Here is a 26,515-nt window from a genome sequence, read left to right on the forward strand (position 1 = left end):
TTGGTCTCCGTTGATTCCTTTCTTAGATCATTCTAGCTTTTGCAATAGGGACAATTACCAATTTGCAGGGTGGAGCTGAAAGGGAGTTTACCATCTGAAGGACCTGATGGAGCAAGATTGCCCCATTTCAGAGACAACACTCCACCATAAGCTTAGGGGCGTCAGCTATAATTGGTTCCAGCTGGTGCAAGTCAGATCATTTATTTCTAGACTGTTGCAGCAAGAAGGGGGAATTTGCTCACAGACTACTTTTGAGCATTTATGTTCCACAGTGAACTCGAGCCTGAAGGGGCTAGGCTCTTCCTTTTATAAACCATTAATTGAATATGTGATGGGCTCTTCTGAAGGTTTAATGCTAACATGGGAGGGAGACTTGGGGACACAGTTTGATGAAGAGGAGTGGCAGAAAATAAGAGAGCAGACCCCCCCCTCACTACATTCAACATCCTCTAGAACAGCGTTCTTCAGCCATGGGTCCCCAGATATTGCTGGACTACAATTCCCATAATCCTTGATAGTTGGTTAAGATGACTGGGGGTTATGGGAGCTGTAGTCCATCAACATCTGGGGACACAAGGTTGAAGAACACTACGGTAGAATTCAGAAGGCTTCCCTTAAGACTATACTAAGATGGGTTTGGACACCTCTTTGACTGTCTCACATTAACAGGAAAATTTCTACCAATTGCTAGAGGGGAGGCAGGGTTAAGGGCAAATTAGTCCACCATTGGTAGGAGTGTAACAAGTTTGCTCCCTTTTGCAGAAATGTCTCGTATAATAGGGAGTTCATTGAAGCCTGATCCTGCCTTGGCACTGCTGTCCCCTCCAAGGGGGGTTCACTTATATTTAACGAATTGGTCTATATATTGCTGGCAGCAGTTCATGCTGAAGTGGCTCAGCACTGGAAGGGTGAAGGAGGTTCCAGGAGAAGCGATTAGTTTGAGAAAATATAGGGCATTGCCCTTTCAGAACACAAGGGTGGTGAAAGTGCTCACAAAACGTGTCATGTTTGACAGAGATTGGTATCTGTTCATTAGCTGATGTGAATGGGAACAGTGACCTTCCTTGCCTCCGAGGGCACAAATGTCGTTCTGGAGAGGGTATGCAATGGCGACTAGATATATGTTTGAAGCATATGGTGGAGTGAAGTTTCCAATGAGTTCACTGTGATGTACTCCACATGCTGTATGGTTATTTTCTTTTGACATGCTATATTTTAAAAAAATAATTAAAATATTTTCAATAAAAAAACAAGACAAACAATGCAACAGACCTGCTGGCTTTCTACCTGCATAACTATGTTTGTAATTCATTGAATTACTTTATTGGGGAGCTTAGGTATTGTTTAGGTCAAATAGAGTAAGTGCAGAGTAGTGTGCCCTGGCCTCCTCGTCCTGCTGCCAAACTCGCTCCTTGACACTTTGGCAGCTTGGGTTCCCTGTTGTTGAGCCTCAGCTAACCCAGAATGGACAGGGAGGGGGGAGGCATGAGTTTCAGGCGCATCCACTACCAGAGGAAGCAGAGTTGGGAATTGTTGAGTCTGAGCAGGACCTTGCGGGAGGGGGTCAGCCTGCACACCAGCCCGTTCCCACGGGTACCGCACTCTCCGAAGAACAGAGCACGCTGCCCCCAGCTGATGCAAAAGACTTGTTGGGGGAAGCTCCAGAGGCAGTGCCGGCTTCTCCCTTGCCAAGCAGTTCCCAGGAGGATACCAGTGTGGCACAGCCCCGATCTTGAGCCTGTTGCTCAGGAGCAGGTGTCTTCCGATGAGCCGTTGGAAACACGCCCCTTGTCCCCTCGATCCCACCGCCACGAGAAACGGACAGGGCAAAGACAGGAATTACGAAGGGGTCAGAGATTATGCTCGAAAACGTTCCCTTCTTAAGCTTGCCGCTTACAGTGGGGAGTCGTTGAGTCAACTTCCTTCACACGCTGCAGAGCATGTCTAGAGTGTAGTTAGGGATTCTAGTGAGTTAGCGCAGGGTTTTCTATGAAGCGCAATGCCTTTGATGTATCCATTACTCTAATAAAATGAGATTTACTTGCACCCACGCTTCAGCCTCGTCCTTCCGGCTCTGGACGGGACAGTTTGACTCAACCAACATCCCTACTCGAATCTGTTCCCATGGCAGATGACATGGACCAGAACGGAGCAAGAGGAGGAGTACCCATAACCATGGAAACCTTGTATGCCGAGATCCAGAACCTCCGAGTGACTACACAAGCCCTATAAACAGAGAACCAGAACCTCAGAGCCGCCACGCAAGCCTTGCAAGTGGATAACCAGAATCTCCGTGCCTTGATTGCCCAAGTCCAGGCTGTGCCCCCCGGGGCGGCAGCCCCTGTGAAGTCTCCAGTGGGGCTCCCCATGCGATACGGGGGCCAGAGTGAACAGTTTGCCACGTTTCTAGCCCAATGTGAGTTGTACATTCAGGTGCGCAGAGCTGAGTTCCCAACTGATGATGTGAAGGTCGCGTTCATCATCAGTTTATTGGAAGGGGAAGCGGCAAAATGGGCCACCCCGTATTTGATTCGCAACGACCAGATATTGCGCCAATTTGATGCATTTAAGAATGCGATGGGGGATATGTTCCAAGACCCCCAGAGGAAGGAGACGGTTGCCTGCCAACTAGGGAACCTGAGACAGGGAAAGGGGTCCGTGGGACTGTACACCAATGCTTTTTGTGTTTTGTCTCAAGAGACAGAGTACAATGATCCAGCCTTGATGTACTTTTACAGAAATGGACTGAGTCCAGAAGTTTTGGATGAACTGGTGCGCTCCACACACCCCGAAGCACTGAGGGGTTTGATTCAAGTGAGTCTGCAGATAGACAGCCACCTAAAAGGAAGGAAGTTGGAGCGGAGAATGGAACCTTCCCGGAGCCAGGTTGCTGCTCCGCTGCCCCGTGCACACCCAGTGCCCAATCCTGGCATCCCTACTGTCTCGAGAGAGGAGCCCATGCAGATTGGGGGGGGGCTAGACCGCGATTGACAGAGGAGGAGAGGGAAAGGCGCCGGAGAGAAGAACTGTGTCTCTACTGCGGAAAGCCGGGTCACCTCGCCCGAAACTGTGCAGCCAAAACCGGAAGACCCCAGCCGCCGGAAAACTTCACATCCCAGCTCTCGTAGAGGCTAGAGTTGGGGGCTGCCACAGACACTGAGCCTCCGCCATGACCCCTTCCATCCCAAGGGGCCCTCCTGTTGCCCATTCGCATCACCCTACCCTCACGCGAGAGGTTCTCAGCCAAGGCTATGATTGACAGCAGAGCATCTTCTTGTTTCATAGACCGAGAGTTGGCGCTACACCACGCTATTCCCACACGAGAACTGAGTCAGCCGTTGGCAGTGGAAACTATAGATGGCCGGCCTCTGAAGTCTGGGGGGGTGACCCGGGTGACTGAGGCCGTGGAAGTGATGGTCCCTGGACATCGGGAAGACCTGTCGTTCTATGTGGCATCCTTGCCATGCTTCCCGGTGGTGTTGGGTATGCCTTGGTTGGTTAGGCACAACCCCACAATCTTTTGGGATGAAGTTGTGGTGGTTTTTACCTCCAAGTACTGCCATCAACATTGCCAGCCTGAAGAGGAGCCAGAGGTGTTGGCAGGGGCGCCTCCCCCAAGAGAGATAACTTTGCCCACCAAGTATGGGAGCTTTCGGGACATCTTCGGCAAAAAGGAAGCGGAGCAACTCCCTCCTCACCGGCCCTATGATTGTGCCATTGACTTGGTGCCTGGGGCACACAACCCCGCCAGGCGGATCTACTCTCTATCTGAACCAGAGTTGGCAGCGCTAACAGAGTTTCTGGATGCCAATTTGAAGAAAGGCTTCATTCGCCCTTCACAGTCCCCAGCTGGTGCACCCCTGCTGTTTGTTAAGAAAAAAAGGGGGGAGCTCCGTCCATGTAATGATTATAGAGCCCTAAACCAGCTCACAATCCCCAACAGTTACCCGCTGCCGCTCATCAGGGAAATGTTGGAGCGGTTGCGTTCTGCCAAAATTTTCATGAAACTGGACTTGAGAGGAGCTTACAACTTGGTGAGGATTAAGGAGGGGGATGAGTGGAAGACTGTGTTTAAGACTCATTATGGTCAGTTTGAATATTTAGTAATGCCATATGGGTTGTCGGGAGCACCGGGAGTCTTCCAAAATTTCATGAATGACATCTTCCGGGACTTTGTGGACCGCTTTATGATCATGTATCAGGATGATATCTTGATTTATTCAAATACTCCAGAAGAACACGACTCACATGTGCGTGCAGTGCTGCAGAAGTTACGGAAACACTGTCTTTACGCGAAGCTGGAAAAGTGTGGGTTTGACCTAACCACATTGGACTTTCTGGGGTATCGGGTCTCTCTGGCAGGAGTAGAGATGGACCCAGAAAAGGTTCATTGTGTACTCACGTGGCAACCCCCCAAGACCAAGAAGGATTTGCAACGCTTCTTGGGGTTTGCCAATTACTACAATTACAGAGGAGACATGATAGAAGTATATAAAATTATGCATGGCATTGAGAAAGTGGATAGAGAAAAGTTCTCCCTCTCTCATAATACTAGAACTCGTGGACATTCAAAGAAGCTGAATGTTGGAAGATTCAGGACAGACAAAAGGAAGTACTTCTTTACTCAGCGCATAGTTAAACTATGGAATTTGCTCCCACAAGATGCAGTAATGGCCACCAGCTTGGATGGCTTTAAAAGAAGATTAGACAAATTCATGGAGGACAGGGCTATCAATGGCTACTAGCTGTGATGGCTGTGCTCTGCCACCCTAGTCAGAGGCAGCATGCTTCTGGAAACCAGTTGCCGGAAGCCTCAGGAGGGGAGAGTGTTCTTGCACTCGGTCCTGCTTGCGGGCTTCCCCCAGGCACCTGGTTGGCCACTGTGAGAACAGGATGCTGGACTAGATGGGCCACTGGCCTGATCCAGCAGGCTCTTCTTATGTTCTTATGTTCTTACTACCATCGGTTCATAGCCAATTACTCCAATCAGACTGCACCGCTCACGGATTGCCTGAAGGGCTCAGGACCTTTCCAATGGACAAAAGCTGCACAAGAGGCCTTCGAGAGCCTGAAGTGGTTTGCTACTGAACCCATCCTACAGCATGCCGATCCGGTGCTCCCTTTTGTGGTAGAGTCCGATGCGTTAGACATAACGATCGGAGGCGTTCTTTTGCAACCTGCCCAGAAAGGGGGATGACTGAAACCTTGTGTCTACTTTTCCAGAAAGTTAACCGACTCTGAACAAAATTACACTGTGTGGGAAAAGGAGCTATTAGCCATTAGAGATGCCTTTGAAGCCTGGAGACACCATCTGGAAGGGGCGCAGCATGAAATTGAGGTTCGCACTGACCATCGTAATCTAGACAGTCTTCATACCACCCGTAAACTCAATCAGAGGCAAGTGCGCTGGGCTCAGTTCTTCGCATGGTTCCATTTCAAAATTCATTATATCTCCCAATTGCAGAATAAGCGGGCTGACACCCTCTCAAGGAAACCTGAATATCTGGGGGATCCCACCCCAAGACCATTACAGTACATTATCCCTCCTGAGAGGGGAGTGGTAGGGGCCTGCCAAGATTCTTGGGAAGCTGAAGTGCATGAGGCGCAACAACAGGACCCTTTCGTGCAGGAGCAGCGGGTCGAAGAGGACGCGCCACCCAAGGCAGATCAGAAGGACCTTATATGGAAGGATGGCATACTGCACCATCAGGAAGCTATTTATGTGCCCCCCGGGGAACTGCGAGCAAGAGTACTACGTCAGTGCCATGACGCCCCCACAGCAGGCCACTTTGGAGTCTTTAAGACCATTCAAGCTGTCACCTGGGAGTTCTGGTGGCCCAAGGTGAAGAAGGACGTAGAGCATTACATTCGCTCTTGCCCCACTTGCATGAGGGCTAAACATTACACTGGGAAGCCACCGGGGCTGTTGGAAACCCTTCCTACTCCCTCAGGACCTTGGCGAATGACTACTATGGACTTTATAACAGACCTTCCCCCTTCGCAGGGGAAAACCACAGTTTTGGTGGTAGTCGATGCCTTCTCGAAAATGGCTCACTTCATTCCGTGCGCAGGGCTCCCAAGCGCTCAAGACACTGCCAAGTTGTACGTGCAAAATGTGTATCGTCTGCACGGACTGCCAGACAGCCTGGTTTCCAATCGGGGCACACAATTCACCGCACGTTTTTGGCAAGTGTAGTGGAAGTTGCTGCAAAGTGAGCTAAGACTGTCGTCTGCCCATCATCCCCAAACGGATGGACAGTCCGAGAGGGTAAACGCAATTTTGGAACAATATTTACATTGTTTTGTGGGGTATCAGCAGGACAACTGGATGTCCTACCTGCATTTAGCAGAATTTGCTTATAATAATGCTGTGCATTCACACACACAACAGACTCCTTTCTTCGCCAATTTTGGCTACCACTGTCATGAACCTGTAATGGTCATGAGTTATTAAAAATCTAATAGCAATACTTTGGCTCCAGTAAGGGACTCTGGGAGACGGTTACAGTTGGAAAAGACAAGCCTTTGCCAATTTGCAAATCTGAGTTTCACTTCCCAGCTGAAGATGGTTAGAGAAGCCTTAACAAGCTGCACCTGTTTATCTTTGCTGATTAGCAAGTGCCTGGTACCCAAGGTCATCCTTGGCCTGTACAGCTGGAAAACACAGTTGGGAGGGGGGCCTGAAGGCGCGAAAATGTGAGAAACATCGAGAAGAAAGTTACATCAGCCAATTCCTGATTGGTCAATTAATTTTGGACCGTTAGGATCCTTTTCCCTTAAGTATAGGGCTAGAGACCCATAGCCTTTGTTCTCTGTTCTCTGTTCTCTGCCTATGCTGACTGGCACCAGAGTTCCAAACCTTTCTGCCTTATGGTTCCAGGGGTTGTTTATGGGAAGGCAACCTATGTCTGGTTCCATTGCTTTATGTTGAACATCCATCTCTCTTAGGAGAGGTGCCACGCAACCAACTACCTCGTGTGTAAGTAGTTAGGTGAGTTAGTTTGTTATTTTCTTGTTGTGTGTATGAATTCTCTTGTAAGAACCTAAACCCCTGTTGGGTGAATGGTCTTAAAGAATTACTTGCTGCTATATGTTATGTGCACTTATATATCTTAATAAAGCTACTTCTATTTAACCTGGTGTGTTCAATTGAGAGAAGGGGTGGTTCTGGATTCAGTACCTTGACCAATCTCAGTCACTAACTACCAAAGAGGGTTAAGAAGTTAAAGGCTTGGATTTTAAGTGTTAAACCAGAGGTGCCTGGCAAGGAGTGTAACTGTGACTCTTGCCTTTTAGGACCTTGGTTTTATATATCTTCTGGGCTCAGAGATCCCCTGGCTCTGAGTGGACCAGTATACAGGGGTGGTGGCAGCCTACCTTCTACCTTGCAGGGTTGTTGTGAGCGTACACAGCCTTGGCAAGGGTGAAGTAATAGCTTTTTGGTTCCAGTCTCATTTCCCTAAGGGTGGGGGTCTGAGTCTGATGCATGAACCCAGTACCTTGAGGGTCTGGGGGTCATGACAACCACCCCCGAGCCTTCCCTGCCCCAAAGGACAGTCTCTCAGTCCCAGCCGCTGAGGATTTCTTGCAGGAACTTCACGCTATGCAATAGCTACTCCAAGAACAACTGGAACGGGCCAAGTCAGATTACAAACGCGCAGCTGACCAGCATCGGTGAGAGGGAGACCTCATTCAAGCGGGAGACAAGGTCTGGCTCTCTGCACATTTTTTATCTATGCCTGGCCGGTGTCGTAAGCTGCAGGATCGGTGTGTAGGGCCCTTTGAGGTGGAGGCACAGATTAACCCTGTGGCTTACAGACTAAAATTGCCATCCGCTTTCAAGATGCACCCAGTCTTTCACAGGGCGTTGTTGACCAAGGACGCTCCCCCCGACCCTCACCAGCCGCAAGTGGAGCCCGCACCGCCGTTGTGGGTGGACGGGGAGGAGGAATATGAAGTAGAACAGATTTTGGACTCGAGAAAACGCTGAGGGCGTCTTCAGTACCTGATTCATTGGAAGGGTTACGATCCAACTGAACGTTCCTGGGAAACAGAGGAGAATGTGCACGCTCCGACTTTGGTGAGAGAATTCCATGAGGCTTATCCAACAAAACCTAGACCTCGGGGGTGGGAAGGGTTAATGCATGGAGGGGTGGATGATGTTGAGCCTCAGCTAACCCAGAATGGACAGGGAGGGGGGAGGCATGAGTTTCAGGTGCCTCCGCTGCCAGAGGAAGCAGAGTTGGGAATTGTTGAGTCTGAGCAGGACCTTGCGGGAGGGGGTCAGCCTGCACACCAGCCCGTTCCCACGGGTACCGCACTCTCCGAAGAACAGAGCACGCTGCCCCCAGCTGATGCAAAAGACTTGTTGGGGGAAGCTCCAGAGGCAGTGCCGGCTTCTCCCTTGCCAAGCAGTTCCCAGGAGGATACCAGTGTGGCACAGCCCCGATCTTGAGCCTGTTGCTCAGGAGCAGGTGTCTTCCGATGAGCCGTTGGAAACACGCCCCTTGTCCCCTCGATCCCACCGCCACGAGAAACGGACAGGGCAAAGACAGGAATTACGAAGGGGTCAGAGATTACGTTCAAAAACGTTCCCTTCTTAAGCTTGCCGCTTACAGTGGGGAGTCGTTGAGTCAACTTCCTTCACATGCTGCAGAGCATGTCTAGAGTGTAGTTAGGGATTCTAGTAAGTTAGCGCAGGGTTTTCTATGAAGCGCAATGCCTTTGATGTATCCATTACTCTAATAAAACAAGATTTACTTGCACCCACGCTTCAGCCTCATCCTTCCGGCTCTGGACGGGACACCTGCAGCTTGTGGAGCTGGCTCCTTGCTAGGCTGTTCTAAATTTATAGGCCTGGCTAGTTCCTCCCAGCTGCTACTGCCCATGGTAAGGATGCTTATTAACCAGCCAGCCCAAACCCACCCCCCAAGTTCAGTCCACGTTGAAAATTGGGATCTGGTAGTCTGGACACATGAGGTGAAGGAGCAGGCATGGGCATGTTGTGCTGGGGGATGGTGTAAAGCTCTCACACAGCAGTTGTGGACTCATGTGCAGCCACAAAAAACCAGCCCATGAATTGGTGCCTGTTAAGATCCATCTCTGGTCCACCCTGAAAGCAGTACCAGAGCCATAAACACCAGTGGAATCAACAGAGCCATCAAACTTACCTTTGTTTTTTCTGTTCTTCCTCTTCTTGTGTTGCAAAGACCTTCCACTGGAAATGTGCAATGATATCACTCCGATTATGAATAATCACAGACCTCTGATTTGCTAAAGTGATATATGTTTTCTCAACTGTCAAGGAGTTCTTGTCCAGTCGCACATTGACATCTGTAGCTGCTCCATATAACCTTACATGAATATCCTCTCCTAGGTGAGACAGAAAAGGAGAGAAAGGGAGATGGATCAGTGGAGCTGAGGCTGGTCTACCTTTTTCTAAGAAGTGCTTTCTTTCACAAAACCTTCACAAAATATGGGTGCTTGTGTGATTCCAGCAAAATATCTGTATACGTGAAAGAAGGCATTGAATCCAGCAAGCTGGAAACCCCAAAAGAGGCGGACTCCTCCACAGAATCATTGTGGGTAGTGATACCATGCTCCAGGAGGGATTTAATACTGGGAACGATCTATCGTCCCCCTGATCAAAATGCTCAGGGAGACCTGGAGATGAGATATGAAATTGAGGATGCATCCAAACTAGTAAACGTGGTAGTAATGGGTGACTTCAACTACCCAGACATAGACTGGCCGCATATGTGTTCCAGTAATGACAAAGAAGCAACATTTCTAGATATTCTAAATGACTATTCCCTAGACCAGTTGGTCATGGAACCGACCAGAGGGACGGCAACCCTGGACTTAATCCTCAGTGGGGACCGGGACCTGGTGCGAGATGTAAGTGTTGTTGAACCGATGGGGAGCAGTGACCATAGTGCTATTAAATTAAACATACATGTAAATGGCCAATTGCCAAGAAAATCCAACACGGTCACATTTGACTTCAAGAGAGGAAACTTCTCAAAAATGAGGGCAGTGGTAAAAAGAAAGCTGAAAAACAAAGTCCAGAGGGTCACATCACTCGAAAATGCTTGGAAATTGTTTAAAAACACTATATTAGAAGCTCAACTGGAGTGCATACCGCAGATCAGAAAAGGTACCGCCAGGGCCAAGAAGATGCCAGCATGGTTAACGAGCAAAGTCAAGGAAGCTCTTAGAGGCAAAAAGTCTTCCTTCAGAAAATGAAAGTCTTGTCCGAATGAAGAAAATAAAAAAGAACACAAACTCTGGCAAAAGAAATGCAAGAAGACAATAAGGGATGCTAAAAAAGAATTTGAGGAGCACATTGCTAAGAACATAAAAACCAACAACAAAAAATTCTATAAATACATTCAAAGCAGGAGACCATCTAGGGAGGCGACTGGACCCTTGGATGATAAGGGAGTCAAAGGTGTACTAAAGAACGATAAGGAGATTGCACAGAAGCTAAATGAATTCTTTGCATCTGTCTTCACAGTGGAAGATATAGGGCAGATCCCTGAACCTGAACTAACATTTGCAGGAAGGGATTCTGAGGAACTGAGACAAATAGTGGTAACAAGAGAGGAAGTTCTAGGCTTAATGGACAATATGAAAACTGACAAATCACCAGGCCCGGATGGCATCCACCCAAGAGTTCTCAAAGAACTCAAATGTGAAATTGCTGATCTGCTAACTAAAATATGTAACTTGTCCCTCGGGTCCCCCTCCGTGCCTGAGGCCTGGAAAGTGGCAAATGTAACGCCAATCTTTAAAAAGGGATCCAGGGGGGATCCCGGAAATTACAGGCCAGTTAGCTTAACCTCTGTCCCTGGGAAACTGGTAGAAAGTATGATTAAAGCCAGATTAACTAAGCACATAGAAGAACAAGTCTTGCTGAAGCAGAGCCAGCATGGCTTCTGCAAGGGGAAGTCCTGTCTCAGTAACCTACTAGAATTCTTTGAGAGTGTCAACAAGCATATAGATAGAGGTGATCCAGTGGACATAGTGTACTTAGACTTTCAAAAAGCGTTTGACAAGGTACCTCACCAAAGACTTCTGAGGAAGTTTAGCAGTCATGGAATAAGAGGGGAGGTCCTCTTGTGGATAAGGAATTGGGTAAGAAGCAGAAAGCAGAGAGTAGGAATAAATGGACAGTTCTCCCAATGGGAGTGGAGTCCCTCAAGGATCGGTATTAGGACCTGTACTTTTCAACTTGTTCATTAATGACCTAGAATTAGGAGTGAGCAGTGAAGTGGCCAAGTTTGCTGACGACACTAAATTGTTCAGGGTTGTTAAAACAAAAAGGGATGCGAACAGCTTCAAAAAGACCTCTCCAAACTGAGTGAATGGGCAGAAAAATGGCAAAAGCAATTCAATATAAACAAGTGTAAAATTATGCATATTGGAGCAAAAAATCTGAATTTCACATATACACTCATGGGGTCTGAACTGGCGGTGACCGACCAGGAGAGAGACCTCGGGGTTGTAGTGGACAGCACAATGAAAATGTCGACCCAGTGTGCGGCAGCTGTGAAAAAGGCAAATTCCATGCTAGCGATAATTAGGAAAGGTATTGAAAATAAAACAGCCGATATCATAATGCCATTGTATAAATCTATGGTGCGGCCGCATTTGGAATACTGTGTACAGTTCTGGTTGCCTCATCTCAAAAAGGATATTATGGAGTTGGAAAAGGTTCAGAAGAGGGCAACCAGAATGATCAAGGGGATGGAGCGCCTCCCTTATGAGGAAAGGTTGCAGCATTTGGGGCTTTTTAGTTTAGAGAAAAGGCGGGTCAGAGGAGACATGATAGAAGTCTATAAAATTATGCATGGCATTGAGAAAGTGGATAGAGAAAAGTTCTTCTCCCTCTCTCATAATACAAGAACTCGTGGACATTCAAAGAAGCTGAATGTTGGACGATTCAGGACAGACAAAAGGAAGTACTTCTTTACTCAGCACATAGTTAAACTATGGAATTTGCTCCCACAAGATGCAGTAATGCCACCAGCTTGGATGGCTTTAAAAGAAGATTAGACAAATTCATGGAGGACAGGGCTATCAATGGCTACTAGCCATGATGGCTGTGCTCTGCCACCCTAGTCAGAGGCAGCATGCTTCTGAAAACCAGTTGCCAGAATCCTCAGGAGGGGAGAGTGTTCTTGCACTCGGGTCCTACTTGCGGGCTTCCCCCAGGCACCTGGTTGGCCACTGTGAGAACAGGATCCTGGACTAGATGGGCCACTGGCCTGATCCAGCAGGCTCTTCTTATGTTCTTATGTTCTTATCTTCCTCTGCAAAACATCTCATGGGCCAGAGAGAAACGGTCAGTTTTTATGGGGAAACTGTCCATTTGGATAAAGCGAGTGGAAAAGAGTAATTTTGCAAACTTTCCTACGCTTGATGACATTGTTTCCAGAGCTGAGGGAATCACAATTGCATCCGATATAATAATTCATTTGCAACAATTGAGAGAGTCTTGCGCAGGGTATTTTTCTGCGGACGCAGGCATCAAAACAAATCAGAAATGGATATTGGATCCGTTTCTTTTTGACCTTGACTCTATAGATGGCACAAATTTAATGAAAGATGACATAATTGAAATGAAAGCCAGCTCTCACACTCATATGCAGTTTTAAAAAATGACATTAGAACAGTTCTGGTGTTCTCAACTGAAAACATTTCCACGTTTGGAGAAGGCAGCACTTCAGTTTCTTATGTCATTTGCCAACACCTACCTATGTGAGGTGGGCTTTTCATCACTTCTTCATATAAAAACAAAGGCCAGAAACAGCTTAAATGTGACTGACGATGGTCGTGTGTCCCTTTCAAAAAAGAGCCGCGTATAATGAAAATAATTGAAAATAAGCAAGAGCAAAAGAGCCATTAAAAGAAGTTTTTTTATTGTATGAGAATTGAGAAGTTGTTCTGTTTTTTGAGTCTGTGATTATAGTATGTAATTTAATAAATTAAATCTAAGTATGTTATTTATCTAATTTTTTTCTTGTAATCCCTAACCTTGTACCCAAGTATTTTAACATTGATGGATGGGCTTAGGCGAATTTTCTTTCTTGATCGTTCAAGTGTAGCTAAATTATGCTAAAACACACATTAAAATAAAAAATGAATGGTATTTTTTCAGGTGGGGGGGCGAGAGCATATTTTGGAAATCCAAGGGGTGCTGGCAGTGGAAAAAGTTAAGAACCACTGCTCAAGCAGGATGATAGCAAACTTCTAATGCTGCAGTTGCATCAGAGACTTGGGTGAGGATCTTCTCTTGATCTGAAGCCAAGGCCAGGGTGCCAAATAAGATGTGACATACCATTTAAGTACCTCTTGTCATGACTGAAGCTACTTGCTCACCCAGAATATTTATTGTTCTAGAAGTTCCAAGAACTTCATCTGACAGGAGAGATTTCTGCCTGTGGAAATGTCACACCCATGTGTTTGGCAGAGTCAAGGCTGTATGGCTTCTCTTTACTGATATAATTATTACAACAGCTGGCAGACAAAATAAAAAGTTACAGAGCACTGTTTCTTCAGAAACTGTACTGACCTGAGGGGAACTCAGGCGTGAACAAAGCAGAGTGAGGTGGAGTGTGTTGCTCCAGAGAGGAAAGCATGGAAACCTTGCTGTTAGGCAGCCACCATTCATTTCAGTGGAGCTTCTGGGTTACTCTCATACCACACCCCTGGAAGTGACTTCCGACTACATAGCAGCTCGTCATGGAAGCAGCAAGGCACACTCCACAGTCTCCTAATCTCTGGGTTGCATTGGATGACCTTCCTGCCCTTTTATTCCACAACAGAAGAAAAGCTAAAAGAAAATGATACATTCTTTTATTTGCACTCACCTGTGTCATAATGCACTATAAGGTCCTCACGGTGACTGCCACTCTTTTGGGGATGGAAGTCAACAGTGAATTGTGTGGTCTCCTTTATTGCAAGGGTCCCAATGGAGGGTTCAACAGAGAAAGGTCTGAAATGCAAAGAAGAAATCTGAGCACGCTTTGGTTTGGCCCCGATTTGGCCTGCTTAGTTGTAGGCAAGTCAGTAATGATGACACTGCCTAATGGGGAATGCATCAAGGTCCTTCCTCGACTCTCTAGATTTCTTGCATAAATGTCCTTTTCCCAAATGTAAATTATCTAAAAATGTACATGTCACCTCCTTTTCTTTTGCCACCTTCCTAGCCAAGCCTTTTTCTACCCTCTTACACACATCACCACACACACCAGCAGCAACATGCCTACCTCCACCTCACACAAGTACACCAGTAGCACCTCTTTCACACACATGCAACAATGCCCCCCCTGTCTCTTCTGTAACACAGGGAACAACTAACAGCACTCCTCCAGATGATCTTAGTGATCAAGCTGGGATATAAGGGCTTAGGTGGGCAGTTGAGCGGTTAATGTGCAAAATAACTGGCCATTGTGTGCATTCCCCAGGCCTCATGGAGAATGTGCACATTAACCTTCCATGAAGAAGGAATTGTGCACATTTCCCATACATAATCTTCAACAGGCCTTGGGAAATATGCATAAATGTAAATGTAAATGTACTGCCTTCAATTCGATTCTGACTTATGGCGACCCTATGAATAGGGTTTTCATGAGGCTGAGAGGCAGTGACTGGCCCAAGGTCACCCAGTGCGCTTCATGGCTATGTGGGGATTCGAACCCTGGTCTCCCAGGTCGTAGTCCAACACCTCAACCACTACACTACACTGGCCCATATCTCACCTGAATTTTGTACATTTTCCAGCCATTACGCATAATCTCCAACAGGCCTTGGGGAATCTTACATGTTCCATAACATACCTCCACCACCGATCAGCAGAGCAGCAAGGGGGGGGGGCTCCAGATAAAAATTAACATTTTTCTGCAGTCCAGCTCCCTTTTCCCCATTCTCAGTCAGCTGAGAAGCACAAGGAGGGGTGCAGGGAGAGGAAAGCTTTAAAACTTCCCTTCTGGTTGCAATTGACCTCCACACAGGGGAAGGAAGATTTAACCAGCTGAGGAAGGGTTACCCAGCAGGGAAAACAGGAGTGGGAGAGGACTTAATTGAATATAATCCAATGTCTCCAAAGAGATGTCAGAAAATGTGAAGGCATCTTCTAGGCAATATAGGCACATTTCTAAAATCCCACAAACATCTGCTTCAAATCAGGAAATTCAAAATGGACAAGCTTGGTTGTTTCCATTTGTAGTTTTCTTATGTGGTGGTATTTATAGCGTGTGCTCAGGATTTTCACTAGAGCAACATTTGTACTTCCTGGCAGCTCTGCAGGCCCTGGCGCAGGTCTTCTACTGTCCGATTCCCCTCAGGCTGCTACTTGCTACCCAACTCATGCTACATTCCTGGATGCCAAAGGCAAGTCACATCTGTCGTCCTTTTCCGAGTCTTTCCTGCCAGGGGAAAGCGCACTGGGGAGCTACTGATGCTGTACTGCTACTGTCAATACAGCTGTGGACTGCATGTGCCCTACATAAATTCAGCCAATTCTTTCTGTTCAAACAAGATAGCTTTGTTAGTAGCTGCTGGTTCCCAAGGGTTAGCTTGCTAGTGCCGTTACCTTTGCTATCCAGAAGATCACCTTAAATGGGGAACATTTGCTCTGCCTCATTTTCTTTTGATTTCCATCTTAAAAAGGCCACCAGTGCCAATCAAACACGTATGCGAGCCAACATATGCCTGAAGACCTCTATCACACTGTCCATTTGAAAACACCTTTACATTCCAATCTTATACAGACTACTCAATAAGTCCTGTTGAATGCAATGACCCTTACGGTCAGATAAGTCGGGTTGGGACTGTAGCCTGAAGCTTCTAACTTGTGAATCATTGTTTGATCTATCTGCCTCTCTCCCTGTTCCTGTGGTCTTTGTGCAATGATCAGAAATCATTATTTCACCAGACTTGACCAATAATAAACCCCTTTTACACTCCGAGTGACATATCTGCTGTTCTGCAAGCTTACTAGAAGGCTCAGGACGCAGTCAGTAGAGGCAATCTCACCACACCTTTTGTCCAAGGATTCTCAAAAGCACTTTGGAATGATATTGAGTGGATTCAGACTAGGTTAGTTGAACTTACGTCCCGAGGGCTGGTAGGCGGGGAGGGGGACTGGCAGTCATCTATCGAGGTCCTTGGTCTTTGCCAGACCCCCCCTCCATGAGACCAAGTTTGTTGACTGGATGTACTGGAGGTTGGGCCCTAAGGGCAGTTTAGGGATTCTACTTGTGTACCGCCCACCCCGCAGCACAGCAGACTCCCTGACCGAGGTGCTCGAGGTGGTCTCGGGTGTACGAATGCTCTCCCCCAACCTATTGCTTTTGGGGGACTTCAACGTGCACGCCGAGACCGTCCTCACTGGAGCCCCTCGGGATTTCATGGAAACCATGACTTCCTGGGAACTGCACCTTAGTAATATAGGGCCCACCCATGTAGCCGGTCATGCTCTTGACCTTGTGTTTGTCTCGCGAGGGGAGGGAAGTGCTCTGAAAATGGGGACTGTTTCTTCTAACCCCATGTCATGGTCAGATCACTACCTGGTGAATATGGACCTCTCAATGCCACACACCCTCCACAGGGGACGAGGACCTATTCAGATGGTCCGCCCCAGACGCCTGATGGATCCTAAAGGATTCCTGAATGCGCTGGGAGATTTGGAGCCGGCTGAAGGCCGCCCGGTCGAAACCCTGGTGATGGAGTGGAATAAGGAGATCACTAGGGCAATAGACCGGGTGGCTCCGAAACGTCCTCTCCCCCTGAATAGAGCTCAGATAGCACCCTGGTATACACCACGGCTCCGGGGTCTGAGACAGGAGGTGAGACGACTAGAGCGCCGGTGGCAGAAATCTTGCTCTGAAGACGATCAGACACTGGTTAGAGCAGCAATAGCTGCCTACCAGGTGGCAACAATGGCAACAAAGAAGGAATTCTTTGCTGCCTCTATTGCGTCCGCAGAGTGTTGTCCCAGGAGGTTGTTCCAAGTGGTCCGAAATCTGGTCGGTCCAGTTGTTCAGGAACCCATGGAGTATTCTAAAGCCTCCTGTGACACATTTGCTAAACACTTTGCCGATAAAATCGAGCGCCTGAAGAGCATGATTCCGTGCGCCGTGGATACAGGAAGTGAGCCAGAGCCGGCCAGTTGCACTCCGGTACGGTGGGATCGGTTTCAGCCTCTTCCCTCTGTGGACAAGGTGCTCTCTACTGTGAAGCCAACCACCTGTCTGTTGGATCCTTGCCCCTCGTGGCTCATTATGAGCTGCAAAGAGAGACTGAGCGAAGGGATCAAGGCAATAGTAAATGCATCCTTGGAAGAGGGTGCAATGCCATTAGCCTTCAAGGAGGCAGTTATAAAGCCCATCCTGAAAAAGTCCTCCTTGGATCCCCAAGAGTTGAATAACTTTCGCCCAGTCTCTAATTTACCATTTCTGGGCAAGGTGATTGAGCGAGTGGTGGCTAAACAGTTACAGACACACTTGGATGAAGCAGATTACTTAGATCCATTCCAATCGGGTTTCAGGACTGGACATGGAACGGAAACAGCCTTGGTCGCCCTGGTGGATGATATGAGGAGGGCGTTGGATAAGGGAGAATTCACCTTCCTCATCCTCCTGGATCTCTCAGCGGCTTTCGATACCGTTGACCATGGTATCCTTTTAGATCGCCTGGAGGGATTAGGAATGGGGGCACTGTTTTACGGTGGCTCCATTCCTATCTCTCAGACAGGCACCAACGGGTGGCATTGGGGGATGAGGTTTCAGACCCTTGGCCTCTCAATTGTGGAGTGCCACAGGGCTCTATCCTCTCCCCCTTGCTATTCAACATCTATGTAAAGCCGCTGGGGGCCATCATCAGGAGATTTGGGCTGCGGTGCCACCAATATGCGGATGACACTCAGCTCTATCTCTCGTTTAAGTCCTTACCAGAGTTGGCAGTGGACACCATTTCCAAGTGCCTGGAATCCGTAAGTGGATGGATGGGAAGAAATAGGCTGAAGCTAAATCCCGACAAGACCGAGGTGTTGCTCGTGGGAAACAGGGGCAGGTTGGGGGATATAGACCTGGTGTTCAATGGGGTAAAATTGCCCCTAAAAGACCAGGTCTGCAGCCTCGGGGTCATTCTTGACTCCCGGCTGTCCATGGAGGCTCGGGTCTCGGCAGTGAGCCGGGCAGCTTGGTATCAGTTACATCTGATAAGGAGACTGCAACCCTACCTTCCTGCCCATCTGCTCCCACGGGTGATACACGCCCTGGTCTTCTCTCGCTTAGACTACTGTAATGCGCTCTACGTGGGGTTACCCCTGAAAACGGTCCGGAAATTACAACTGATACAGAATGCGGCGGCACGTTTGATTAAGAACAGCCGTCGCCGTGATCATATCACTCCGGTGTTAGTAGATCTACACTGGCTACCAGTTGCTTACCGGGCCCAATTCAAGGTGTTGGTGTTGACCTTCAAAGCCCTATACGGTTTCGGCCCAGTTTATCTGAAGGAGCGCCTCCAGCAGCACCAATTATGCCGCCTGATGAGATCAGCCACACAAGACCTTCTCTTGGTCCCACCAGTTAAGATAGCGAGGCTGGTGCGGACCAGAGAGAGGGCATTTTCGATCGTGGCCCCCACCCTCTGGAATTCCCTTCCTTTTGATCTTTGCCATGACCCTTCCTTGATAGGTTTCCGCCGGGCCTTGAAGACCTGGCTGTTCAGGCAGGCCTATGGGATCTCTGGGGTAGGTTGTTTTTAATACTGGTACATTAATTACTGTTTTGGTTTTTATTGGTTTTTATTGTATTTTAATATGTAAATGTACGTCGCCTAGAGTGACCGTTAATTTGGCCAGATAGGCGACTCATAAATAAAATTTTATTATTATTATTATTATTATTATTATTATTATTATTATTATTATTATTATTATAATGGAACAGATTGGTCAGAAGTCAGTTGATTTCAATGGGAACTAACTGCAACTAATTTAGTCTGGATCAAACTCATTTTCTTACGAGGGCCACATAGACTAGGGATGGGATCCACTAGCTGGGGCCCCTTCAAAAGCACTCTGTCAACCTAACAGGTGCTATCCATTTCAGTTTGTGCTTTGTCTGCTATCTGCTGCTTTCACCGGTCCAATTTTTTTCTCCCCAAAAATATTGATATTAATATTGCTATTTTGAAAGGAAATATCAATATTTTGAAAGGAAATAAAGGAAAGTGGCTTCGCCACCTTCTCCTTCTCCTCTGCTGTGACTGAGGCTGGTCAGTGTTCAATTAGCAGAGACTGGCTGTTTTCCTTTTAGAAGGGTCAAGTTCAAGGTTTTAGTTTTGGTGTACAAGGCCCTATACAGCTTGGGACCAGGATACCTGAAAGACCGTCTTGTCCCTTATACGCCCAGTCGATCACTGCGCTCTGCAGGTGAGGGCCTCCTGCAGATACCATCTTATCAGGAGGTCTATTCCGCACAACATAGGAAATGGACCTTTAGTGTGGCGGCACCTACCCTGTGGAATTCCCTACCCTTAAACATTAGACAGGCGCCATCTCTGTTATCTTTTCGGTGCCTATTGAAGACCTTCCTCTTTCAACAAGCCTTTCAAGTTGAGACCTTATCCCAGTCTGCGTCTGCTGGAATTGCTTTTTAATATGTTTTAAACCTTTTTTTAAAAAAATATGTTTTTAACCTTTTTTATTTTTTTTAAAGATTTCTTGAAAGCTTTTTAAAAACAATGTTTTTAAAGTTGTTTTGTTTTACTGTATTTTAAAGTCTGTTTTTAGGATGTTTTAAAGCATTTTTAGTGCTTTTGTTTGCCGTCCTGGACTCCTGCTGGGAGGAAGGGTGGGATATAAATCAAATAATAGATTAGATAGATAGGAAAAGGAAAGCAGCTTTCACTCCCCACCATCCCCCACCTCCTCCTCAGCAAGCCTAGAGTCCTTAATGTGGGCAATACGTTCTAGTCTTGCCTTTTAATCATTTAACGAGTTAATACTACGGAGGTTAGAAGGCTAAGTTTTTCTTTTAATCTCTATTATTGGTTTAGCTTGCTTCCTCCCACTTGGAGCTTGGGTCATTCCAGTGGGGGGAGCGAGAGAGGGAGAGAAACCTGTACTGCTGTGCTGTGAGTAAAATCAATAAAAGAACAATATATTCAAGGGAATATTTTAGGGGGGGATCCAGTGTTGGGGGAAAACCACTTGAGGAATGATTTATAACTCATCAAATCAAGAAGGTTTATCAGGCCCAACAGGACTCAGAGTCCAGTGTTATAGCAGATGAATCAAGCGAGGTATGCAGAGCACAGCCTTGTCCCGATTTCTTGGATGAGTTTCAGTTGGTGCAGCTTGAGGACATTGACAAGGTGCTTGGACAGGTTCGTGCAACCACTTCTGTGCTGGATCCTTGCCCTTCTTGGCTAATAAAATCTAGCAGGGATGGAACAGCCGGCTGGGCCAGGGGAGTGATTAATGACTCTTTGCGAGAGGGGATGGTCCCTGGCTGCCTGAAAGAGGCAGTAGTGAGTCCACTCCTGAAGAGATCCTTCCTGGACCCAGAAAATCTTAATAACTATAGGCCGGTAGCAAATGTTCCATTCCTGGGCAAGGTCCTGGAACGAGTGGTTGCAGGCCAGCTCCAGACACTCTTGGATGAGACCGATTATCTGGATCCATTTCAGTCGGGTTTCAGGCCTGGTTTTGGCACAGAAACAGCCTTGGTCCTGTATGATGACCTTTGTCAGGAGAGAGACAGGGGGAGTGTGACTCTGTTGATTCTCCTTGATCTCTCAGCAGCTTTCAATACCATTGACCATGGTATCCTTCTGGGGAGACTGGCTGAGTTGGGAGTGGGAGGGAATGCATTGCGGTGGTTCCGCTCCTACTTGGCAGGTCGCCTCCAGAAGATGGTGCTTGGGGAACATTGCTCGGCACCCTGGACTCTCCAGTATGGGGTTCCGCAGGGGTCAATTCTGTCCCCCATGCTGTTCAACATCTACATGAAACCGTTGGGTGCAGTCATCCGGAGCTTTGGAGTGTGTTGCCATCAATATGCTGATGACACGCAGCTCTATTTCTCCTTTTCATCTTATTCAGGTGAGGCTGTCAATGTGCTGAACCAGTGCCTGGCTGTGACAATGGACTGGATGAGGGCTAATAAACTGAGGCTCAATCCAGACAAGACTGAGATGCTGCTGGTGGGTGGTTCTTCTGACCATGTCCTGTTCAGAGTGGGATCCACGAGGCTGAGACACAGGTGTAATTAATTCTTGTTTTATTAGAGTAATGGATACATCAAAAGCAGTACGTTTCATAGAGAGCACTAAACTAATTCACTAGAATTCCCTAGCTGCACTCTAGACATGCTCTGCAATGTATAAAGAAAGTTGACTCAGCAGCTCCTACCCTGGAGCCGCAGGTTTACGTAGGGAAAGTCCTTGATCTTAATCTCTGACTCCTTCTCAAGTCCTGCCTCTGACCCGTCCATTTCTCGTGACTACGAGCGCAGGGTGACAGGGGGCGGGCGTCCAATGGCTCGTCCGAAAGGGCCTCGGCAACATGCCCGATGTCAGGGGGAGATTGCTCTCCTGGCGCCTCCCGAGAACCGCTAGGCAGAGGGAGAGGGAGCGCGCCCTCCAGAGCAACTTCCAACGGCTCCTGGTCTTGGTCTGGGGACGGGGCACACCCTTCTTCAGAGAGAGCGCCATCCATGGGAACTGACCCTGGCTCCAACTCACTCCCACATCCCCTATCCTGCGGAGACTCAACAACTCCTGGATCTACCGCTCCTTCTGACAGCTGGGGACCCTGAAACTCATGCCTTCCCCCTTCCTGGCCCTCGTGGAGGAGCTGAGGCCCAACAGACCAGATGGTGGATGTCCAACCCGTCCTGGATGGGGTTGCATGTCCCCTGAAGGAGCAGGTTCATAGCTTGGGGGTTCTCCCAGAACCATCTCTGTCACTTGAGGCTCAGGTAGCCTCGGTGGCACGGAGTGCCTTCTACCAACTTTGGTTGGTGGCCCAACTACGTCCCTATCTGGACAGGGATAACCTGGCTTCAGTTGCCCATGCTCTGGTAACCTCCAAATTAGATTACTGCAATGCGCTCTACGTGGGGCTGCCTTTGAAGATGGCTCGGAAACTGCAGCTTGTGCAAAATGCAGTGGCCAGATTGGTAACAGGAACCAGATGGTCCGAACATATAAAACCGATTCTGGCTCACTTGCATTGGCTGCCTGTGTTTCTGAGCTTGATTCAAGGTGCTGGTTTTGACCTATAAAGTCTTACACGGCTTGGGACCACAATACCTGATGGAACGCCTCTCCCAATACGAACCCACCCATACAATACGTTTAAGATCAAAGGCCCTCCTCCAGTTGCCTACTCCGAGGGAAGCTGGGAGTCTGGCAACAAGGGAGAGGGCCTTCTCAGTGGTAGCCCCCAAATTATGAAATGATTTCGTTGACAAGGTGCACCTGGCGCCAACACTGTTATCTTTTCAGCGCCAGGTCAAGACTTTCCTCTTCTCCCAGGCATTTCAGCATGTGTTTTCAAATTGTTTTAAATTTTTAAATTGTGTTTTAAATTGTTTTTAAAAGATGTGTTTTTAAATTTCTATATTTGTTTGAATGTTTTTAGTTACTGAAAACTGCCCAGAGAGCTTCAGCTATGGGGTGGTATATAAGTACAATAAATAAATAAAATAAATAAATAAAAGCCTCTGCTTGTGCTTCTACTATAAATCAGAAACCTGAAATATTAAGATGTAGCATAGCTCTGCCTAAAAGTGAAAGTAATCTGGAGATGCCTTGAGAAAAGGGAAGTTGTGGTCGAGAGAATGATTTCACAGATGTTAGTTTAAACTGCAAGCCGTAAACAACCCTTCTGGGGGAGGCTTGACAGTGATATGGTTGAAAAACTGGACTGTACAATTTGGAAATAGGGGAAGGTATCAACTTGGCACATGGTGAGGCAGGGCAACAACGTGTAAAGTGACCACCCCAGAGTGTAAGATACTGCTATATATGGTTATAAGATACGCTTTTTGACTATGACACATGTATGACATGTAACCCCTTTATAAAGCTCAGCTTGGCATATTTTGGGTAGAGAAGGTCTTGATGACCCCTCTCCCAATGATCATTGGTCTTTGTATTTTCAATAAACTCTGTCCTTTGGAGCACCTCAAATGTCTGAGGAGGTTTCCTTCCACACACTGAAGTGCGGAGCAAACAGGATTGCTCTGCAAAGATGGAGAATCTGTGGACCAGTGAAAAATCCAGTGCTAAATCTGAATTCAGTGGAATTCTCACCCATTCCTACTCAAGACTGCTTTACATGGATTAGTGATCTTGTAACACTTTTCAACTACCTTTTGTACTCCCAACCAGAAAGCTAAAACATACTAAAGGATGGTTTTATGCTTCTTTTTCTATCCATGTCTATGAGCAGCACTGACAGTTGTAAACCATATTAGATCAGAGGCAGCATACCTCTGACAACCACTTGCTGGGGAGCACAGGTGGGAAACTGCTGTTGCACTCAGGTTCTGCTTGCAGGCTTCTCACTGAGACATCTTTTTAACCACTTTGAGGATGCTGGCCTAGTCTAGCAGCCAGGCTCTTCTTAGACTGCAAGTACAAAACTGGGAGTGGATATTCTAGATTCACTAATGTATGGAGTACAAGAGTGTACATGAGTTTTTAGCATAAGAGGGGCTCTTTTTTAATACAGAGCTCACCTAAATGAGACAAAGTGAAAAGTTAGGAACCACTTAATTCCATAGGTAGCCACTGATGCTTAAGGTTGAATCTAAGCGACACACCAGCACTCCAACCATGGTGGCTCAAAGTGCAGAGATCCACTGGAACCAAGTCATGTCAGTGGGTCAGTTCCTAGAGATGCAGCTGCCGCAAATTTCCCAAAGATGAAGCACAAAAAAAAAAGATTTCCTGCAGCTGTGATAACCTGCACCATTCTACTAGTCTGTAACTTTAAATCTGATTGACTTAAGCCATTGCCTGATATTGGATTCCATAATCATAAACTTTCTGGCCTGGACAGAAATCTCAAGGTTTTACCTTTCTGTGGTTATTTGGTAGCGGGCCTCCCGGTTGCCAATGTTGCGAACAAGCAGTGTTTTCTGTGTGTTGTACTTGACAGGGCAGGTGGAGAAATTCAGCTGGTCTGGGAAGTCCAGAATGCCTCTGGCACCAATTGCTCGGATAGGAACAATAAATTTTTCCCTTTCAGTAATGCAGGTTACTTCATGGAAATAATCCTGGGGAGAAAGAAGAATGTGCACATTGAGAAGGCTCACACCTACCCAGTATCAGCTCCACAACCGCAGATGTCAGGAAGGATCTTCAGGGTACACAGAATGATATAGAATCTTCTTATGCACCCTGTTGCCCTGGAAAAAACCAGCTTCTAACCTCACTACAACCTCTGATTAGGGCCTCACTGTAATGAATCCCCAGTGGTCATTTTTTAAAAGGAGCTGGTTTGTCTTTCCAGACAAACTACGAGTTGTAACTGTGAAGGAATTGCACAGTTTGGAGTTATAATTTGACTGGTTTGTATTATATGAACACGTAGACTCGTGCTTGTTTGTTTGGGGATTATAGTGTTAACTTGCTATACCTGACCTACTCTGGGGCTCACTTGGAAGGGGGAAATTCATTGAGGATATGGTTGACACATAGCCTATCTGGAATTGGAAATGAAAATCCCCCAACTTCCTGGAGCCTCTGACTTGCAGACTACATAGGCAGAAGCTAGATATGACCAGAGTTTGTTGTTTCAAGGTAGATTCAAGGTGGAATCTCACATGGCCAAGCTGGAGACGTTACGAATGTGTGAAGCCTGACATACGTGCATACCTTTAGAGAGTGTTTATAGATAGGAGAAGAGGGTCATGTTTTTCTCCTATTTTATTTGTTCCTTTGCTCCATGGTGGAAGATGCTGGATAGTCCTGTGCAATACTATTTTTCTAAGAGCAACCCGTCTTGTCTTAAGTAAACTTCTGTCCCTGTTTCATTAATAATCTTGTGGTCTCCAATTGACCACACTTATAACCAAGTCCACACTACTTCAGCTAATCTTGGTGAGACACAAGAGGGAAGGTTTGGGGCTGCTTGGTGGAAGGCAGCCTGCGTAATTAATACTTCCATCTAGTGGCAGCAGTAAAGACCAAGAAGGTAGGATAGGTGAACAGAGGGGTATGCATTTGTTTTATACCCCCTCAGATGGCACAGGACTCAGGGTGTGGCTGCAGTGCTATCACAATAACCAAAGTTTGTTCTTAGTTCACAGTTCATGGTTTGTCTGGAGGGGACACAAACGTGAGTTCAGATGACGTGCTAAGGCAAACCATGCACACAGCAGCTGCAAAACCAGAGGAGGAGCACAGCGGCTGCAATCTGCTCTGTGGGAGCCCATGTATTTGCACTAAGTCATAGTTTGGCTTAGTGTTATCTGGAAACAGACCCACTATATACAAGGAAAAAACAATAAAAGAAAGCAAATATTGGGTGTATTCACATTTGGAAATAATAATAATAATAATTATTATTATTATTATTATTATTTATTAAATTTATTACTCTGGGCGACGTACAAAATAAAAACATACAAATACATTACAACATTAAAAATCTCAACAATAATAATAAAACCTAATAATAATAATAATTAGCTTTATATCCCACCCTTCCTCCCAGCAGGAGCCCAGAGTGGCAAACAAAAGCACTAAAAACATTAAAACATCATAAAAACAAACTTTAAAATACATTAAAACAAAACATCTTCAAAAATGTTACTGAAAAAAAGCTATCAAAACATCTTCTAAGAATAAAAACATTTTAAAACATTTTAAAAAAGAAAGTGTAAGAACATAATAAAAAGCAATCTCAACACAGATGCAGACTGGGATAGGTCTCAACTTAAAAGGCTTGTTGAAAGAGGAAAGTCTTTGATAGGCGCTGAAAAGATAACAGAGATGGTGCCTGTCTAATATTTAAGGGGAGAGAATTCCACAGGGTAGGTGCCGCCACACTAAAGGTCCATTTCGTATATTGTGCAGAACGAACCTCCTGATAAGAAGGTATCTGCAGGAGGCCCTCACCTGCGGAGTGCAGTGAACGACTGGGTACATAAGGGGTAAGATGGTCTTTCAGATATCCTGGTCCCAAGCTGTATAGGGCTTTGTAAACCAAAACTAGAACTTTGAACTTGGCCCGGTAGCCAATGGGCAGCCAGTGCAATTCTTTCAGCAGCGGGGTGACATGTTGGCAACATCCTGCCCCAGTGAACAGTCTCGCCGCTGCATTTTGCACCAGCTGCAACGTCAGGACCAACCTCAAGGGCAGCCCCACCTAGAGTGCATTATAGTAATCCAGCCTGGAGGTTACCAGTGTGTGGACAACAGTGGTCAGGCTATCCTGGTCCAGAAATAGCTGCAGCTGTCTTACCAGCTGAAGCTGGTAAAA

The 26,515-nt window shown here is 46.8% G+C and overlaps 1 protein-coding gene across 2 annotated transcripts in view; it reads right to left on the reverse strand.

Annotated features, from left to right (window-relative positions):
• HYDIN (HYDIN axonemal central pair apparatus protein) overlaps positions 1-26,515 on the reverse strand; it is a 426,739-nt gene that overhangs the window by 352,782 nt on the left and 47,442 nt on the right. For both annotated transcript variants that reach the window (XM_061594057.1, XM_061594056.1), the window contains exons 5-7: positions 24,106-24,305; positions 13,875-13,999; positions 9,171-9,372 (exon numbers count right to left, since the gene is read on the reverse strand). In XM_061594057.1, coding sequence (XP_061450041.1) covers positions 9,171-9,372; positions 13,875-13,999; positions 24,106-24,305 — 527 coding nt within the window. The remainder of the gene's footprint in view (positions 1-9,170; positions 9,373-13,874; positions 14,000-24,105; positions 24,306-26,515) is intronic.

The sequence above is a fragment of the Rhineura floridana genome, chromosome 13 (genome assembly GCF_030035675.1).
Source record: "Rhineura floridana isolate rRhiFlo1 chromosome 13, rRhiFlo1.hap2, whole genome shotgun sequence".
Taxonomy (NCBI): Eukaryota; Metazoa; Chordata; class Lepidosauria; order Squamata; family Rhineuridae; genus Rhineura; species Rhineura floridana.